Source organism: Oncorhynchus gorbuscha, linkage group LG02 (genome assembly GCF_021184085.1).
Source record: "Oncorhynchus gorbuscha isolate QuinsamMale2020 ecotype Even-year linkage group LG02, OgorEven_v1.0, whole genome shotgun sequence".
Classification (NCBI taxonomy): domain Eukaryota; kingdom Metazoa; phylum Chordata; class Actinopteri; order Salmoniformes; family Salmonidae; genus Oncorhynchus; species Oncorhynchus gorbuscha.
In genome coordinates, this window is record NC_060174.1 from 43876487 (window position 1) to 43894082 (window position 17596).

General features: G+C 44.4%; 1 protein-coding gene across 1 annotated transcript in view; it reads left to right on the forward strand.

The window, feature by feature from the left end:
- The window catches only part of LOC123990241 (neural-cadherin-like), a 163424-nt gene that overhangs the window by 29144 nt on the left and 116684 nt on the right, over positions 1 to 17596 (forward strand). The window contains 5 exon segments of the mRNA XM_046290823.1: positions 3695 to 3892; positions 5077 to 5302; positions 5879 to 6083; positions 14713 to 14824; positions 15282 to 15531. Coding sequence (XP_046146779.1) covers positions 3695 to 3892; positions 5077 to 5302; positions 5879 to 6083; positions 14713 to 14824; positions 15282 to 15531 — 991 coding nt within the window.

Sequence of the window (17596 nt, forward strand, 5' to 3'; positions counted from 1 at the left end):
ACAATGCGCATTTGGTTATGTGGCGTTATCTCCATGCTCCTGAGCGATCACAGAGGATTTGCTGGGCCAGGGAAGATCATCTGTCGTCTGGCTGGGCTACTCTCCCAGGGGAGGCAGGGTGTCTGGAAGTCTGCTGGGCTGGCATCTCTCCTGGGGTGGTAAAAAGCCTCCTCACCCTGGTGGGATTGTGACATCTTGCAATCCCATAAAAGCCTTCAGTCATGTAGGGCAAGAATCCCTTAGAGAATGGTATGAGTGATATTGTTGTTATTTAACCCCAATCAGACTGCACTCATTTTGGTGAGATTTAGAATGATTGGAATGGGAATCCCCATCAATTTCTCTATGATGGGTGGATTAGTGACCGTTTTGAGTGTACCCATAATAAGGAAGTAAAGTAGGAAGTACAGTATTCCCTTTCTTTAAAAAAAGTTTTTTATTATGAACACAACAAATACAAAAAATGAAATAGACAAACAAGAGTACATAGGAATACCTAGGATAGGATAAAGTCATCCTTCTACCCCCCCCCCCCCACTTAAAAGATTTAGATGCACTATTGTAAAGTGGCTGTTCCACTGGATGTCATAAGGTGAATGCACCAATTTGTAAGTCGCTCTGGATAAGAGCGTCTGCTAAATGACTTAAATGTAAATGTAAATGTAAATAATGATCATTTCAAAATAATATTTCAATTCTATCTTAAATAATGTGAAGAGGGGTTTGTCCTCTGCCCACTGTAACGGCTGTCGTCGGGAGACAGAGAGGACCAAGGTGCAGCGTGGTAAGTGTTCATTGTAACTTAATAAAGAATGAATACTTAAACAAAAACAATACAAGACAAACGAACAGTCCTGAACAGTGCAAACAAAACACAGAACAGAAAATAACTACCCACAACCCATAGTGGGAAAACAGGCTGCCTAAGTATGATTCTCAATCAGGGACAACAATTAACAGCTGCCTCTGATTGAGAACCATACTAGGCCGACGTCAAAAACCAACATAGAAAAACAAACACAGACTGCCCAGCCAACTCACGCCCTGACCATACTAAAACAACGCTTTAATAACAGAACTGAGGTCAGAACGTGACACCCACCTCATTTTATGGACAATGAATCTTCCATGAAAGATAAACAAATGAACAATGAAAGTTCAATCAGGGTCCATATCATTTGGTTCAAAATAAAACATAATATCAGTGCCTTTCAAATTAACATGAATTGTTGTTTCTTTTAAAATAAATCTTCTAACTCACACCAAAATCTTCTGACATAAGAACAGTCCCAAAATAAATGGGTCACAATCACAAAATACACATTTGTTATCAATAGCTATTTTAAATCCGGTGTATAATAAAGGTCTTTACAGGGTAGATTCTATGAATGAGTTTGTATAATACTTCTTTCACCTTATTTGATATACAATATTTACCAGATAACCACGAAACTTTGTTCCAGTTCACTTGTCCTAGAGCTGCATTCCAGTACATTTTAGCAGAGGGAATAGTAACATATTGACATAGTTTCCTTATATACATGTTATTACACTTATAGTTTAAAATGTCAATTCCTTCTAGTTGTATTGAGGCTACAAAATCCTCAACAGTTGCACTTGGAGTATTGTTATATTCTCCTGAAAGAAGAATAGCAGCTTTAGGGAACAGCTCTAACAACTATTTGATACTCCTCGGGAGTGAATGTAACATTGTGTGTTCTCATAAATTCTGGATAATCATATAGTTGTCCATCATTATTCAATAATTGTTTCAACCAAATCATGTTGTTGTCAAACCAGTTCTGGAGAAACAAAGACTTGTTTTTGTATTTTATGTCTTTATTATTCCAGATTGTATACCTATGAGGGGAACATTGTGTTGTACATGAGGTTGTACATAGGGATTTTACCCACATCAAAGTTGCATTTGAGTAAGAATTCTAGACCACCAATTTGCTGGAATATTAAATTAGGGATGATATTCCAAATGCAATCTTTATTTCTTAAATTGTTTTGTATCCATTTAATCTTAAATATTATATTAGAGGTTTTAAAATTCAGAGCATTCTACCCTCCCTCACCTTGGGTGCTATATATTACCGCTTTCTTAAATAATGAGGTTTATTCCTCCATATGAAGTTAAATAATTTAGTATCAACCATTTTAGTTACTGACAGAGGAACATCCAAGTCAAGGGTTGTATAAACTCATCTGGACCTTCAGATTGTGATAAAAGTACACGTCCAGATAAAGAAATATCTCTTAATAACCACGAGTAAAATCTCTTTCCAATTTTCTCTACAAAAGGAGAGAAATGTAAGTTGGCTCTTTCTTTCTGATCTTCACTAACTGTAATACCAAGATATGTGATCAAATCGTTTACTGTCAGGGTTTTCCTGTGGTGAAGTAGAGGAGGACCAAAACGCAGCGTGGTTATATTGACTCATGTTTAATCAAAAACGGATAAACATGAACACTACAAAACAATGAACGTGGAAAACCACAAACAGCCCTATCTGGTGCAAAACACAGAGACAGGAACAATCACCCACAAAACCCAACACAAAACAGGCTACCTAAATATGGTTCCCAATCAGAGACAATGACTAACACCTGCCTCTGATTGAGAACCATATCAGGCCAAACATAGAAATAGACAAACCAGACACACAACATAGAATGCCCACCCAGCTCACGTCCTGACCAACACTAAAACAAGGAAAACACATACGAACGATGGACAGAACGTGACATTTACAGGGATATTACATAATGAGTTTAAGTCCCATCTTTTCAACGCAAATAATTCACATTTCCTAATATTCAGAGATAAACCTGATACATGTGAGAAGGCATTAATACCCTCAATAGCTTTCTTGACTTCATTATGATCTTTCAAAAAAATGGTGGTGTTGTCAGCCAATTGTGAACATTTTATCTCTTTGTCTTGTATCTGTACCCCTAAAACGATCCTTATTTATATGAAGTGCCATAACTTGTGACCAATAAAAATAAGAAAGGAGAAAATGTGCATCCTTGTTTAATCCCATGTCTAATGTCAAATCTTTGTAAGTTCTGTGGGGTAATTTAACAGAGCTGTTACTATTATTGTAGTGTCTTAATTACACTTTGAAAACATTGACCAAAACCAAAAAATCAAAGAGTCTCAAAAATAAAATAATATTCAACTTTATCAAATGCCTTGTAAAAGTCTACAAATAAAATAAAGCTATCTTCCATAACGTGCTCATTGTAGTCTATCAAGTCCAATACTAGTCGAATATTATTACATATACAGTGGGGCAAAAAATGATTTTCAGGATTTTTTTTCTCATTTTGTCTGTCATAGTTGAAATGTACCTATGATGAAAATTACAGGCCTCTCTCATCTTTTTAAGTGGGAGAACATGCACAATTGGTGGCTGACTAAATACTTTTTGCCCCACTTTATGTCTGCCCTTCATAAAACCAGACTGGGTATCATCAATGATTTGATCAAGACCTTTTTTAAGTCTTTCTGCAAAGATTGATGCAAGTAGCTTTCCATCATTGTTCATTAATGTGATTGGTCTTTTTCTAACATCATAGAATCTTTGTTTGGTTTGGGTATTACAGAAATATTCCATGACTGTGGCAGTATTCCATGACTGTGGTCTAGTCTCTTCTATTGACTCACTATCTAACTTCTTCCCAGGGCCTGACTGGTACCTGACCAAGGTGAAGCTGAGGGTGACAGATGTCAACGACAACGTCCCCGAGTGGGCCATGGAGCCTTACCCCTACCTGGCAGTGGTGTCGCCCGAGGCCCCCCCTGGGGAGCTGGTGTACCCGCTCCATGCTCTCGACGGGGATGAGGGCAGTAGCGGCGAGGTGGAGTACTTCCTGGCTGATGGTAAGAAAGAGATGCGTGCACGTACGCACACAGCGGGCCAGCCAAAAGATCTGCTACATCTGTGGAGCCCCTGCTGAGGGGGAGTGTGTGTGTGTGTGTGGGGGGGGGGGGGGGGGGGGGGCTGATATATCAGGGACTGTGGGGTGGGCTAATCTTGTTCCATAGGATCACAATCCGTCTGCGACTCTTCTATGACCTGCATTAACTCAGTGCACTGCCACTGACGCAGATAAAACCCTGGTCCAGCAGTATTCAAACCCACTAGTACCACTTTTTGAGTGGATTGACCCTCTTCTTGTTCCTCATTCTCCTCAAACAGATGTTGAAGATGAATGGTAACTAAGCACCGACATCACATGATCCCCAAGTGGTACAAGCTAAATGGAAATCAACAACCACCTGCTAAGAATTTTTTTCATCAGATTTTTTAAACATGAGCTTTTGTATTTAATCCTTCAATGATCCCATAGGTTTAACTACATCCAAAGAGGATGATAGCCTGGGTATTGGGCACCAGCGAGGTCTGCTAACTTCCATTTGACCTCATTCTATAGAGTGGGGTGTTGGTAGACTTACTGTACCGTACTGTACGTGCCAGGGTTTACATTTGTCGGACAAGACTAGGACCAGGATGTTGCTACTGTGAATACATTTGGATGGAAATATTGTCTTCAGTCTATTCATCTAGTCATGTAAAATCAAGTCTAGTCTAATGTGCCTTTCACATCCATGACACAACACACTTTACAGAGCAATGAGACAAGACAAGAATGTTGCTACTGTGTATTAATTAAAAGTTTTTTTTTTAAAGATCCTCAGTATATGTTCAGTCTCTCCATCTGTCTCCCTTGCTTGACTGTCCTGTTCTGTACTCTGTTATACTCAACTGTACATGTGTACTTCTGTATATATGCATATAATATGGGTAGATTATCCCCAGTATGTTCAGTCTATCCATCTGTCTCCCTTGCTTGACTGTTCTGTACTGTACTCTACTGTAGCTAAACTGTGGTGTAAAGGCTTCTATAACAATAAAGCTATACTCTACTCTACTAATAATGCACTATTGTACTGTACAGGTTATTCTAAATGCACATTGGGATGTAAAAGTGGCTTTACAAATACATCTGATTGAGTAATTGATTAATAAATGAATATATGTATTGACTGATTGTAACTTACAGGTGGTAATGGCTGCTTTGCGGTGGACAAGAAGAGTGGTCACATCTTGACCACAGGTCTCCCCCTGCAGATAGACAGGGAGTATCTGCTGAGTGTGGTGGCCTTTGACAGGCTGGGCAGCCGCAGTGCTCCGGCCATGGTGTCAGTCATAGCAGGACCCAGAACACCACAGTTCACCAAGACATCTTACGCCATTTCCATACCAGAGAACACCCCAGAGGGACAGCCGTGAGTACTGGGAATGTATAGTTGTAGACGCACACCACATGGATGTACACCAGCCTGGCCCCAGATCTGTTCGTGCTATCACGCAAACTCCTTGTTACTCATTGTCAAGCCAAACATGGAGTTGGCAAGAGTATGAACAGATATGTGGCAATCGGGATGGACACACACTCAAAATGTTAATGCAAGTCAGAACACACACACACACACACACACACACACACACACACACACACACACACACACACACACACACACACACACACACACACACACACACACACACACACACACACACACACACACACACACACACACACACACACACACACACACACACACACACACACACACACACACGCTCATAGACATTCCACTTCTACTCTGTATGGGAATTAGGGATTTAATTTGAATATCACACGTTCAGACATCTGAGAAAACAGCAACATCGGGAACAGCCTCAGTCACGCAGCAGCATAACTTATGTTGGTCCAGAACTGGAGTACACTTTTTTTTTGTTGAACTGTAGCATAGTAAACTATTAGCATACTGTTAATGACATATTTCTGTCTCCTCTAGCTTCCTGGTGATGTTCGCCATCTCCTTCCAGAAGCAGCCAATCAGCTACAGCCTGCTGATCAACCCCAGCAGCCTGTTCAGAATGCAGCAGGAGACAGGGGAGATCAGCCTGACCCGCACGCTAGACTATGAGAATGACCAAAGACGTTACCTCCTTATGGTCAGGGCCAGCGAGGAGCCAGGGGGCCTCAGCAGCGCCATAGAGGTTCGTGATGGAGTGTGTGTGTGTGGCATCAGAGGAGGAATGTGTGTGTGTGTTTGCGTGCGACTATGGTTGTGATGTTTGTGTTTGTGTGTGTCGGGGTTGGTCTAGCTTAGATTTTCAGACTCCCTCACATTGGTTCCAGGAAGGACCAAGACTTGGAAGGATGGCATTCTGAGACTATGGTTGGTCTGGGCAAATCTCCAATTTGTAACATTTCTTTCTTATCTATGTCTCAGTGTTTTATGTATAGTAAAGACTGGCATGTCAAAGATGTGTCTAGCAAAGCTAGAACAACCATGAGGTTGACTAAATCAGACAGCCATCTCCCTATAGAATTCTGTCTGGAAGTCAGTCTGCTTGCCAGAATTTATTTCAACCCTCTAAATTATTTAGTTAATGATTTTGTCATCCAATTATCATGCCACACATTTATTTCACACTCCACATTTCAGTTAGAAAACAGACCTTTAGGACTGACTGAGTCTGCTGGGTGTAGTGTTGGCTTGAGGGAAACATATTCCTGCTATTTCAGTGCTATTACTTAGCTGTCACTTCACACTTTACACTCTGACGGTGACACAGGGAGAGAGAGAGAGGGGGGAGAGAGGGGAGAGAGAGAGAGAGAGAGAGAGAGAGAGAGAGAGAGAGAGAGAGAGAGAGAGAGAGAGAGAGAGAGAGAGAGAGAGAGAGAGAGAGAGAGAGAGAGAGAAGATAGAGAGAGGGAGAGAGAGAGAGAGAGAGAGAGAGAGAGAGAGAGAGAGAGAGAGAGAGAGAGAGGAGAGAGAGAGAGAGAGAGAGAGAGAGAGAGAGAGAGAGAGAGAGAGAGAGAGAGAGAGAGAGAGAGAGAGAGAGAGAGAGAGAGAGAGAGGTGGGGGGAGAGAGAGAGAGAGAGAGAGAGAGAGAGAGAGAGAGAGAGAGAGAGAGAGAGAGAGAGAGAGAGAGAGAGAGAGAGAGAGAGAGAGAGAGAGAGAGAGAGAGAGAGAGAGAGAGAGAGAGAGAGAGAGAGAGAGAGAGAGAGAGAGAGAGAGAGAGAGAGAGAGAGAGAGAGAGAGAGAGAGAGAGAGAGAGTGCGTTTCAGATGCAGGGCTAAGGGCCTTGCTCAGCCAAAAAGACAGGCCGGGAACATTTCTATTTTAAAAGCAGAACTCATGAGCTGGAAGATAAAGGAAATGTTGAGGTGGCAACTTTTAGAAACTACAGTGCAATTTAGCTCAAGTTTTTCTCCTACCAGTATTACATTTCAGCAACCCTTTTCTTAAAGCCATACAGTTATAATGCATTGTAAGACGTCGTGAGTTTGAAAAAAAAACCTTAGAAGGATTTATTATCATCTTATAATGATCCTGATGAAATACCAGTCTCAGGATAATATTTGATATGTGTTCAAGCTGTAATATACTGTATATCTCACATGCGACCCATAATAAGACTATGCAATTCATATGTTAACAAAGTCTGTTAAATTGATACTCTGACTCCATAAAGTTTATTTGACAATATGCAAGATACTATAGTTGAGTTACAGTAACTGACACTCAAGAAATGTATGAGAATAGAATTCTAAATACAAGTATATTGAAATACTTTGTAAAATGAATGGATTCACACACAAGGCATAATGCTCAAGGTACAAAACAATTAACAAGCATTGCAAGGCATTATTATTATTCTAGGCATGATCAGAGAGGAGAGAGAGAAATCATAGCCTGAAAGTCCATGCCCCAAGAGTCCCTGAGGTAGAGAGAGAAATCATAGCCTGAAAGTCCATGCCCCAAGAGTCCCTGAGGTAGAGAGAGAAATCATAGCCTGAAAGTCCATGCCCCAAGAGTCCCTGAGGTAGAGAGAGAAATCATAGCCTGAAAGTCCATGCCCCAAGAGTCCCTGAGGTAGAGAGAGAAATCATAGCCTGAAAGTCCATGCCCCAAGAGTCCCTGAGGTAGAGAGAGAAATCATAGCCTGAAAGTCCATGCCCCAAGAGTCCCTGAGGTAGAGAGAGAAATCATAGCCTGAAAGTCCATGCCCCAAGAGTCCCTGAGGTAGAGAGAGAAATCATAGCCTGAAAGTCCATGCCCCAAGAGTCCCTGAGGTAGAGAGAGAAATCATAGCCTGAAAGTGTTATGCAGGTGAATGAGGACCCAAAAGCGACTTGGCGAAAACAGAGTATTTAATCCAGTAAAGTTACTTTACAAACAAAAGGCATAATACTACTCGTAATGACGAGAACAGACAGGAGACTTGATCAAGAACTGCAGGTTGCCTCGGGAAGGCACTTGAACGTAGCAGACTCAGACACCTGCTCACCACGCAGCATCTGAGGGAAACACGACACGACAGGGCAATACATAGACACAGCACGGTGAACAATAGATAAGGATCCGACAGGACAGGAACGGAAAACAAGGGAAGAAATAGGGACTCTAATCAGGGGAAAAGATAAGGAACAGGTGTGGGAAGACTAAATGATGATTAGGGAATAGGAACAGCTGGGAGCAGGAACGGAACGATAGAGAGAGGAGAGAGAGGGAGGGGAGAGAGAGGGATAGAAAAAGGGAACGAACCTAATAAGACCAGCAGGGGGAAACGAACAGAAGGGAAAGCATAATGACAAGACAATCTAAGACAAAACATGACAGTACCCCCCCACTCACCGAGCGCCTCCTGGCGCACTCGAGGAGGAATCCTGGCGGCAACGGAGGAAATCATCAATAAGTGAACGGTCCAGCACGTCCCGAGACGGAACCCAACTCCTCTCCTCAGGACCGTAACCCTCCCAATCCACTAAGTATTGGTGACCCCGTCCCCGAGAACGCATGTCCATGATCTTACGTACCTTGTAAATAGGTGCGCTCGACAAGGACGGGAGGGGGGAGGGAAGACGAACGGGGGTGCGAAGAAAGGGCTTGACACAGGAGACATGGAAGACAGGATGGACGCGACGAAGATGTCGCGGAAGAAGCAGTCGCACAGCGACAGGATTGACGACCTGGGAGACACGGAACGGACCAATGAACCGCGGAGTCAACTTACGAGAAGCTGTCGTAAGAGGAAGGTTGCGAGTGGAAAGTCACACTCTCTGGCCGCAACAATACCTTGGACTCTTAATCCTGCGTTTATTGGCGGCTCTCACAGTCTGTGCCCTGTAACGGCAAAGTGCAGACCTCACCCTCCTCCAGGTGCGCTCACAACGTTGGACAAACGCTTGAGCGGAGGGAACGCTGGACTCGGCAAGCTGGGATGAGAACAGAGGAGGCTGGTAACCCAGACTACTCTGAAACGGAGATAACCCGGTAGCAGACGAAGGAAGCGAGTTGTGAGCGTATTCTGCCCAGGGGAGCTGTTCTGCCCAAGACGCAGGGTTTCTGAAAGAAAGGCTGCGTAGTATGCGACCAATCGTCTGATTGGCCCTCTCTGCTTGACCGTTAGACTGGGGATGAAACCCGGAAGAGAGACTGACGGACGCACCAATCAAACGACAGAACTCCCTCCAAAACTGTGACGTGAATTGCGGGCCTCTGTCTGAAACGGCGTCTAACGGGAGGCCATGAATTCTGAACACATTCTCGATAATGATTTGTGCCGTCTCCTTAGCGGAAGGAAGTTTAGCGAGGGAATGAAATGTGCCGCCTTAGAGAACCTATCGACAACCGTAAGAATCACAGTCTTCCCCGCAGACAAAGGCAGACCGGTAATGAAGTCTAGGGCGATGTGAGACCATGGTCGAGAAGGAATGGGGAGCGGTCTGAGACGACCGGCAGGAGGAGAGTTACCCGACTTAGTCTGCGCGCAGTCCGAACAAGCAGCCACGAAACGGCGCGTGTCACGCTCCTGAGTCGGCCACCAAAAGCGCTGGCGAATAGACGCAAGAGTGCCTCGAACACCGGGATGACCAGCTAACTTGGCAGAGTGAGCCCACTGAAGAACAGCCAGACGAGTGGAAACAGGAACGAAAAGGAGGTTACTAGGACAAGCGTGCGGCGACGCAGTGTGCGTGAGTGCTTGCTTAACCTGTCTTTCAATTCCCCAGACTGTCAACCCGACAACACGCCCATAAGGAAGAATCCCCTCGGGATCAGTAGAAGCCACAGAAGAACTAAACAGACGGGATAAGGCATCAGGCTTGGTGTTTTTGCTACCCGGACGGTAAGAAATCACAAACTCGAAACGAGAGAAAAACAAAGCCCAACAAGCTTGACGGGCATTAAGTCGTTTGGCAGAACGGATGTACTAAAGGTTCTTATGGTCTGTCCAAAAGACAAAAGGAACGGTCGCCCCCTCCAACCACTGTCGCCATTCGCCTAGGGCTAAGCGGATGGCGAGCAGTTCACGGTTACCCACATCATAGTTGCGCTCAGATGGCGACAGGCGATGAGAAAAATAAGCGCAAGGATGAACTTTATCGTCAGACTGGAAGCGCTGGGATAGAATGGCTCCCACGCCTACCTCTGAAGGCCAACCTCGACAATGAATTGTCTAGTGACGTCAGGAGTAACGAGGATAGGAGCGGACGTAAAACGTTCTTTTAGAAGATCAAAAGCTCCCTGGGCGGAACCGGACCACTTAAAACACGTCTTGACAGAAGTAAGAGCTGTGAGAGGGGCAGCAACTTGACCGAAATTACGAATGAAACGCCGATAGAAATTAGCGAAACCTAAAAAGCGCTGCAACTCGACACGTGACCTTGGAACGGGCCAATCACTGACAGCTTGGACCTTAGCGGAATCCATCTGAATGCCTTCAGCGGAAATAACGGAACCGAGAAAAGTAACGGAGGAGACATGAAAAGAGCACTTCTCAGCCTTTACGTAGAGACAATTCTCTAAAAGGCGCTGTAGAACACGTCGAACGTGCTGAACATGAATCTCGAGTGACGGTGAAAAAATCAGGATATCGTCAAGATAGACAAAAACAAAGATGTTCAGCATGTCTCTCAGAACATCATTAACTAATGCCTGAAAAACAGCTGGCGCATTGGCGAGACCAAACGGCAGAACCCGGTACTCAAAATGCCCTAACGGAGTGTTAAACGCCGTTTTCCACTCGTCCCCCTCTCTGATGCGCACGAGATGGTCCAAAACAACCCTCAGCCCCAGAGTCAATCAAGGCACTGCATGGCTCCCTGCAGAATCTCGAAGGCTGATGACATAAGGGGATCTAGATGAAGCGGATAACGATTCTTAAGCTCTGGCCTTACTGTCATTTGACAAAATGTCCATCAAATCCGCAATAGAGGCACAGGCGGTTGCAGATCCTACCGTCCCTTCCTTAACAAAAATGCGAACCCCCCAGCTGCATGGGCTCAGTCTCTGGAGAGGAAGGGCACTATGGTACCGATGCGGAGCAAGAGACACAGATAAATAATCCTTCCAGCCTTAGCTTGGGAGCCGACAGATCTAGTCTACCCCCTATGCGGATGGAGAGAGTCAAAGAGTCCACACTGGAAGGAATCAATACTACATCATTGACCACTGAGGAGGAAGGGAGTCCCTCCAGAAAACGACTGAAGACCGTGCTCAGATCAGTCATTCCTCCGGCACTCCTGTCAAATCTCTAGGTTCCTCCTGGAAGTGGGGACAGAAGAAATGGGAGGGATGGCAGACATTAAACACTTCACATGACAAGAAACTGAAGGATAGGATAGAATTACTCCAATTTAAAGTTCTGATTATGACATACTAGCCAGGGATGACCCAAAACAAAGGTGTAAAAGGTGAACGAAAAATCAAAAAAGAAATAGTCTCACTGTGGTTACCAGATACTGTGAGAGTTAAAGGTAGTGTCTCAAATCTGATACTGGGAAGATGACTACCTCTAAGGCAAACATGGTAGCAAGGTGGGTTATTAACCCTGGTCTGAAAGGCCAATGTCAGGTGGCACGAGCCTCTGGAACTGTCCAGAGAAACAACCCTCAGCCCCAGAGTCAATCAAGGCACTGGCATGAGCAGCAGAACAATTCCAGCTCGATGGACTGCCGAGCATGGTACAGGATCTAGATGTTAGAGACCTGAGTAGTCGCTGGGTCCATTCCAGTCGCCCTTCTGTTATGCAGGTGAATGAGCTCTGGCCTTTTACTGGTACATGAATTGACAAAAAAAGTCCATCAATACTCTCGCAATGACGGAACAGACGGAGACTGATCCTCCAGGTTGCCTCTCCTTGGTCGAGATGCGAATACCTCCCAGCTGCATGGGCTCAGTCTCTGAGCCAGAGGAGGGAGATGGATGCGATGCGGAGCAGGGAAACACCGTTGACGCGAGCTCTCTTCCACGAGCTTGGTGACGAAGATCTACCCGTCGTTCTATGGGATGGCGAGAGCAATCAAAGAGTCCACACTGGAAGGAACCTCCCGAGAGAGAATCTCATCTTTGACCACTGCGTGGAGTCCCTCCAGAAAACGAGCGAGCAGCGCCGGCTCGTTCCAGTCACTAGAGGCAGCAAGAGTCCGAAACTCTATAGAGTAATCCGCCTATGGATCGATCACCTTGGCATAGGGAAGCCAGGGCCCTAGAAGCCTCCCTACCAAAAACTGAACGGTCAAAAACCCGAATCATCTCCTCTTTAAAGTTCTGGTAATTGTTAGAACAATCAGCCCTTGCCTCCCAGATAGCTGAGGTGCCCCACTCTCGAGCCCGGCCAGTAAGTCCCTGAGGTGAAATGACGAAATCAACCCTGAGCTCTCATCCCCAGAGTATGTGTTGGGTTGGAGAGAGAACACAATATCACACTGGGTGAGAAGGAACATAGCCTGAAAGTCCATGCCCCAAGAGTCCCTGAGGTAGCAAAATCATAGTGGTTATTAACCCTAGGTCCCGGAGGAGAGAAATCATAGCAGGCCAGGAAGTAACAGGTGGCACGAGAAATCAAGACTCTGGAACTGTCCAGGTAGGTCGGAAACCTGAGCGGCCAGGTTCTCCACGGCATGGCGAGCAGCAGACAATTCCTGCTCGTGTCTGCCGAGCATGGCTCCTTGGATCTCGACGGCAGTGTTAAGCATCTGTAGTCGCTGAAAGTCCATTCCTTGGTCGGATCCTTCTGTTATGCAGGTGAATGAGGACCCAAAAGCCCTGAGGTGGCGAAAACAGAGTATTTAATCCAGTAAAGTTACTTTACAAACAAAAGGCATAATACTACTCGTAATGACGAGAACAGACAGGAGACTTGATCAAGAACTGCAGGTTGCCTCGGGAAGGCACTTGAACGTAGCAGACTCAGACACCTGCTCACCACGCAGCATCTGAGGGAAACACGACACGACAGGGCAATACATAGACACAGCACGGTGAACAATAGATAAGGATCCGACAGGACAGGAACGGAAAACAAGGGAAGAAATAGGGACTCTAATCAGGGGAAAAGATAAGGAACAGGTGTGGGAAGACTAAATGATGATTAGGGGAATAGGAACAGCTGGGAGCAGGAACGGAACGATAGAGAGAGGAGAGAGAGGGAGGGGGAGAGAGAGGGATAGAAAAAGGGAACAAACCTAATAAGACCAGCAGGGGGAAACGAACAGAAGGGAAAGCATAATGACAAGACAATCTAAGACAAAACATGACAGAAAGTCCATGCCCCAAGAGTCCCTGAGGTAGAGAGAGAAATCATAGCCTGAAAGTCCATGCCCCAAGAGTCCCTGAGGTAGAGAGAGAAATCATAGCCTGAAAGTCCATGCCCCAAGAGTCCCTGAGGTAGAGAGAGAAATCATAGCCTGAAAGTCCATGCCCCAAGAGTCCCTGAGGTAGAGAGAGAAATCATAGCCTGAAAGTCCATGTCCATGCCCCAAGAGTCCCTGAGGTAGAGAGAGAAATCATAGCCTGAAAGTCCATGCCCCAAGAGTCCCTGAGGTAGAGAGAGAAATCATAGCCTGAAAGTCCATGCCCCAAGAGTCCCTGAGGTAGAGAGAGAAATCATAGCCTGAAAGTCCATGCCCCAAGAGTCCCTGAGGTAGAGAGAGAAATCATAGCCTGAAAGTCCATGCCCCAAGAGTCCCTGAGGTAGAGAGAGAAATCATAGCCTGAAAGTCCATGCCCCAAGAGTCCCTGAGGTAGAGAGAGAAATCATAGCCTGAAAGTCCATGCCCCAAGAGTCCCTGAGGTAGAGAGAGAAAGAAAGAGAGAGAGAGTGTATCAACAAAAAAAGATAGAAACAAACAATGAAGCTAAGACACTTTTATAAGCATCTGACCTGCTTGCATTCAAAACATCTGTTGACCAATAGCATTCCTGTTGAGTTAACTTCCAAGTATGGGCGCAGGAAGTAAGGGTGCTGAAGGTGCTGCTGCACCCCCCCCCCAAAAAAAAATGGAAAAATAAAAAAAAATGAACAAAAAAACAAAAATGGAAAAAAAAAGATTTTACAAAAATATAGCTATCTATTTTCACAAAAGTAGTGCACTGGGCCTTTACTAGTCCTGAATTAGTGGACCGATGCAGCGCGGGCAAAAACACATTTTCAGCAGTCCCACTTCTGTCTCCTAGATGTAGAATGATTTGGGTTATGTCCCCTCTTCCCACCCCCCCATCTCCTCTCCTTCTTCTCTCTCTCTCCTTTCCACCCTTGTCTCTCTCCTTTCCAACTTTCACTGTTTTCTTTCCCTTCTCATCCCCCTCTTCTCTCTCCCCTCTCCCCTGAGCAGGTCCAGGTGGTGATAACGGACGAGAATGACTGTGTCCCAGAATTTCTCCAGTCCATTTACAGTGTTGATGGGGTCCCTGAGACAGTAACCACAGCAACCTCTCTCCTGCAGGGTGAGATGAGAATGCAGCTTTGTCTTCCTAGTGTGTGTGTGTGTGGAGGGGGGGGGGGCATTCTGTGACCTCTTTACTCCATTTAGTATCTGTGGGGGGGGGCATTCTGTGACCTCTTTACTCTCATTTAGATTGATTATATAGGGTCACAATGAGTCACAATTAATTGCGTTGCTGTTGAGTTCCTGGAACTGTTGTACAGTAATGAATAGGTGCTGATATGCAGCTCTAGGACTTGTCAATTGTCTGTAATACCAACAGAAAAAGCTCCCCATCCTGACACATGCACACAGATTCATCAGACTTATTGTTAGGGACCAGGGTCGTATACATTAGGGCACACCATTGCAAAAATGCTTTGCAATGGAAAACATAATCTAGCTTCAGCTAGTTTTCTTTTCTTTTTGGTGCCTAATGAATATGACCTATGTGTTCATATCCTGTATCTCTCCCACAGTGTTAGCCAGTGACTGTGACTCGGGGTTGAATGCAGAACTCACTTACTACACTCTAAGCCCAGACTTCAGCATTTCAGCCCACGGCACCATCTTCCCTGTGGGCCGTCTGGACTACGAGAGGCCCAACCACCTGTATGAGTTTGTGGTGATGGCAGTTGATAATGGGGAGGAGCCTCACTCTGGTACCGCCACCATCCGCCTCCGCATGGCCAATGTCAACGACCAGGCCCCCGAATTCTCCCAGACTGTGTGAGTGGATCTACTGATGTAGACTATAACCCCACCCTCGCACAACATCAGCATTCTAGTATCTACTATACTATTGAACTACAACCCCTTCCATCAGTAATCTAGTATCTACTATACTATTGAACTACATCCCCCTCCATCAGTAATCTAGTATCTACTATACTATTGAACTACATCCCCCTCCATCAGTAATCTAGTATCTACTACACTATTGAACTACATCCCCCTCCATCAGTAATCTAGTATCTACTATACTATTGAACTACATCCCCCTCCATCAGTAATCTAGTATCTACTATACTATTGAACTACATCCCCCTCCGTCAGTAGCATAGTATCTACTACACTATTGAACTACATCCCCCTCCGTCAGTAGCATAGTATCTACTACACTATTGAACTACATCCCCCTCCATCAGTAATCTAGTATCTACTATACTATTGAACTACATCCCCCTCCGTCAGTAGCATAGTATCTACTATACTATTGAACTACAACTCCCTCCATCAGTAATGTAGTATCTACTATAATATTGAACTACAACCCCCTCCATCAGTAATCTAGTATCTATTATACTATTGAACTACAACCCCCTCCATCAGTAATCTAGTATCTACTATACTATTGAACTACAACCCCCACCTGTGCAACTTTTGGCATGCATTTACTGTGAACACTGAGGCTGCACCCGCTTTACGTTACAGTTATAACAGAGGCCAAGTAGGCTACTGTGGCTATTTGATCGTAATGTAGGCCTATCAGATTGGCCTAACATTAAAAACAATTGAGAACATGCATCCCATAATATTTTAACATGGAGATAGCTGTTCTATCATTCAGCCTACAGTAGATGTCAATGTGTGTTGTTCAATGTAGGCCTACATTCCATTATACTTTTGAAAAAAACATGTAGGGATTGACATGAACCTGTTTAACCACTTGTCCTTCAGACAAGGAGTTGACTGAAAAAGTTGTGTTGTTTGATGCAAGAAAACACTTTACAAAAGAATATTCCTTATTATTCCCATAACATTGGCTAGAAATGGCTAGAAATGCACACGTTTTGTGCTCTTGTAGGAAGCAACCACTCCCCTATTGCTGACAAGAAATGAGCTATAACTGGGCTAAAATATCTCTAACTTGCAAAGAATATTAACAAATGTACACACCTGGCTACATGCAGATCTTGCTTTGATCTCAAAACAAGCGGATCTACTCGCGACCACTCATGCTGTTAACACAGTCCAGTTCAAAGTGAATGGCATGGATCCATATATGGCAATGGTCAATTGCATATACAGGTACGGCATATAGGGATGCATAAACATTGACTACAACCCCCTCCCCCAACACCAGTAGCCCAGTTTATATTATATTATTGAACTACAACCCCCTCCAACAAACATCAGTAGTCTTTTTATTATATATATATATATTTTTTAAAACTTTTATTTAACTAGGCATGTCAATTAAATTTACAATGAAGGCCAACCCCTTCCCTAACCCGGACGACGCTGGGCCAAATGTGCGCAGCCCAAGGGACACCTGATCACAGCCAGTTGTGATACAGCCCGGGATCAAACCCAAGTCTGTAGTGACACCTCTAGCACAGTGCGTAAGACCACTGTGCCACTCAGGATCCCCTATCCTCTAGTCCAGTATGTACTATACTATTGAGCTACAACCCCTCTCCCCTCCATCAGCAGTCCAGTTTAGTAGGATTATGATGAGGATAAAATCCCTCTCACACCCCCCCATTTCAGCTGCATGGTGAAGTGCTATTGGTAGTAGTAGCAATGACAGTAGTAAAAGATCAATTGATACACTTGACAAGATGTGTCACTAATATACCGCACATAATTACAGTGCATTCGGGAAAGTATTCAGACCCCTTCCCCTTTTCCACATTTTGTTACGTTACAGCCTTATTCTAAAATTGATACAATTATTGTTTTCCTCATCACACACAATACCACATAATGACAAAGCAAAAACAGGTTTTTATACATTTTAGCAAATGTATAAAAAATAAAAAAATTAAAAAAACATTATTTACATAAGTAT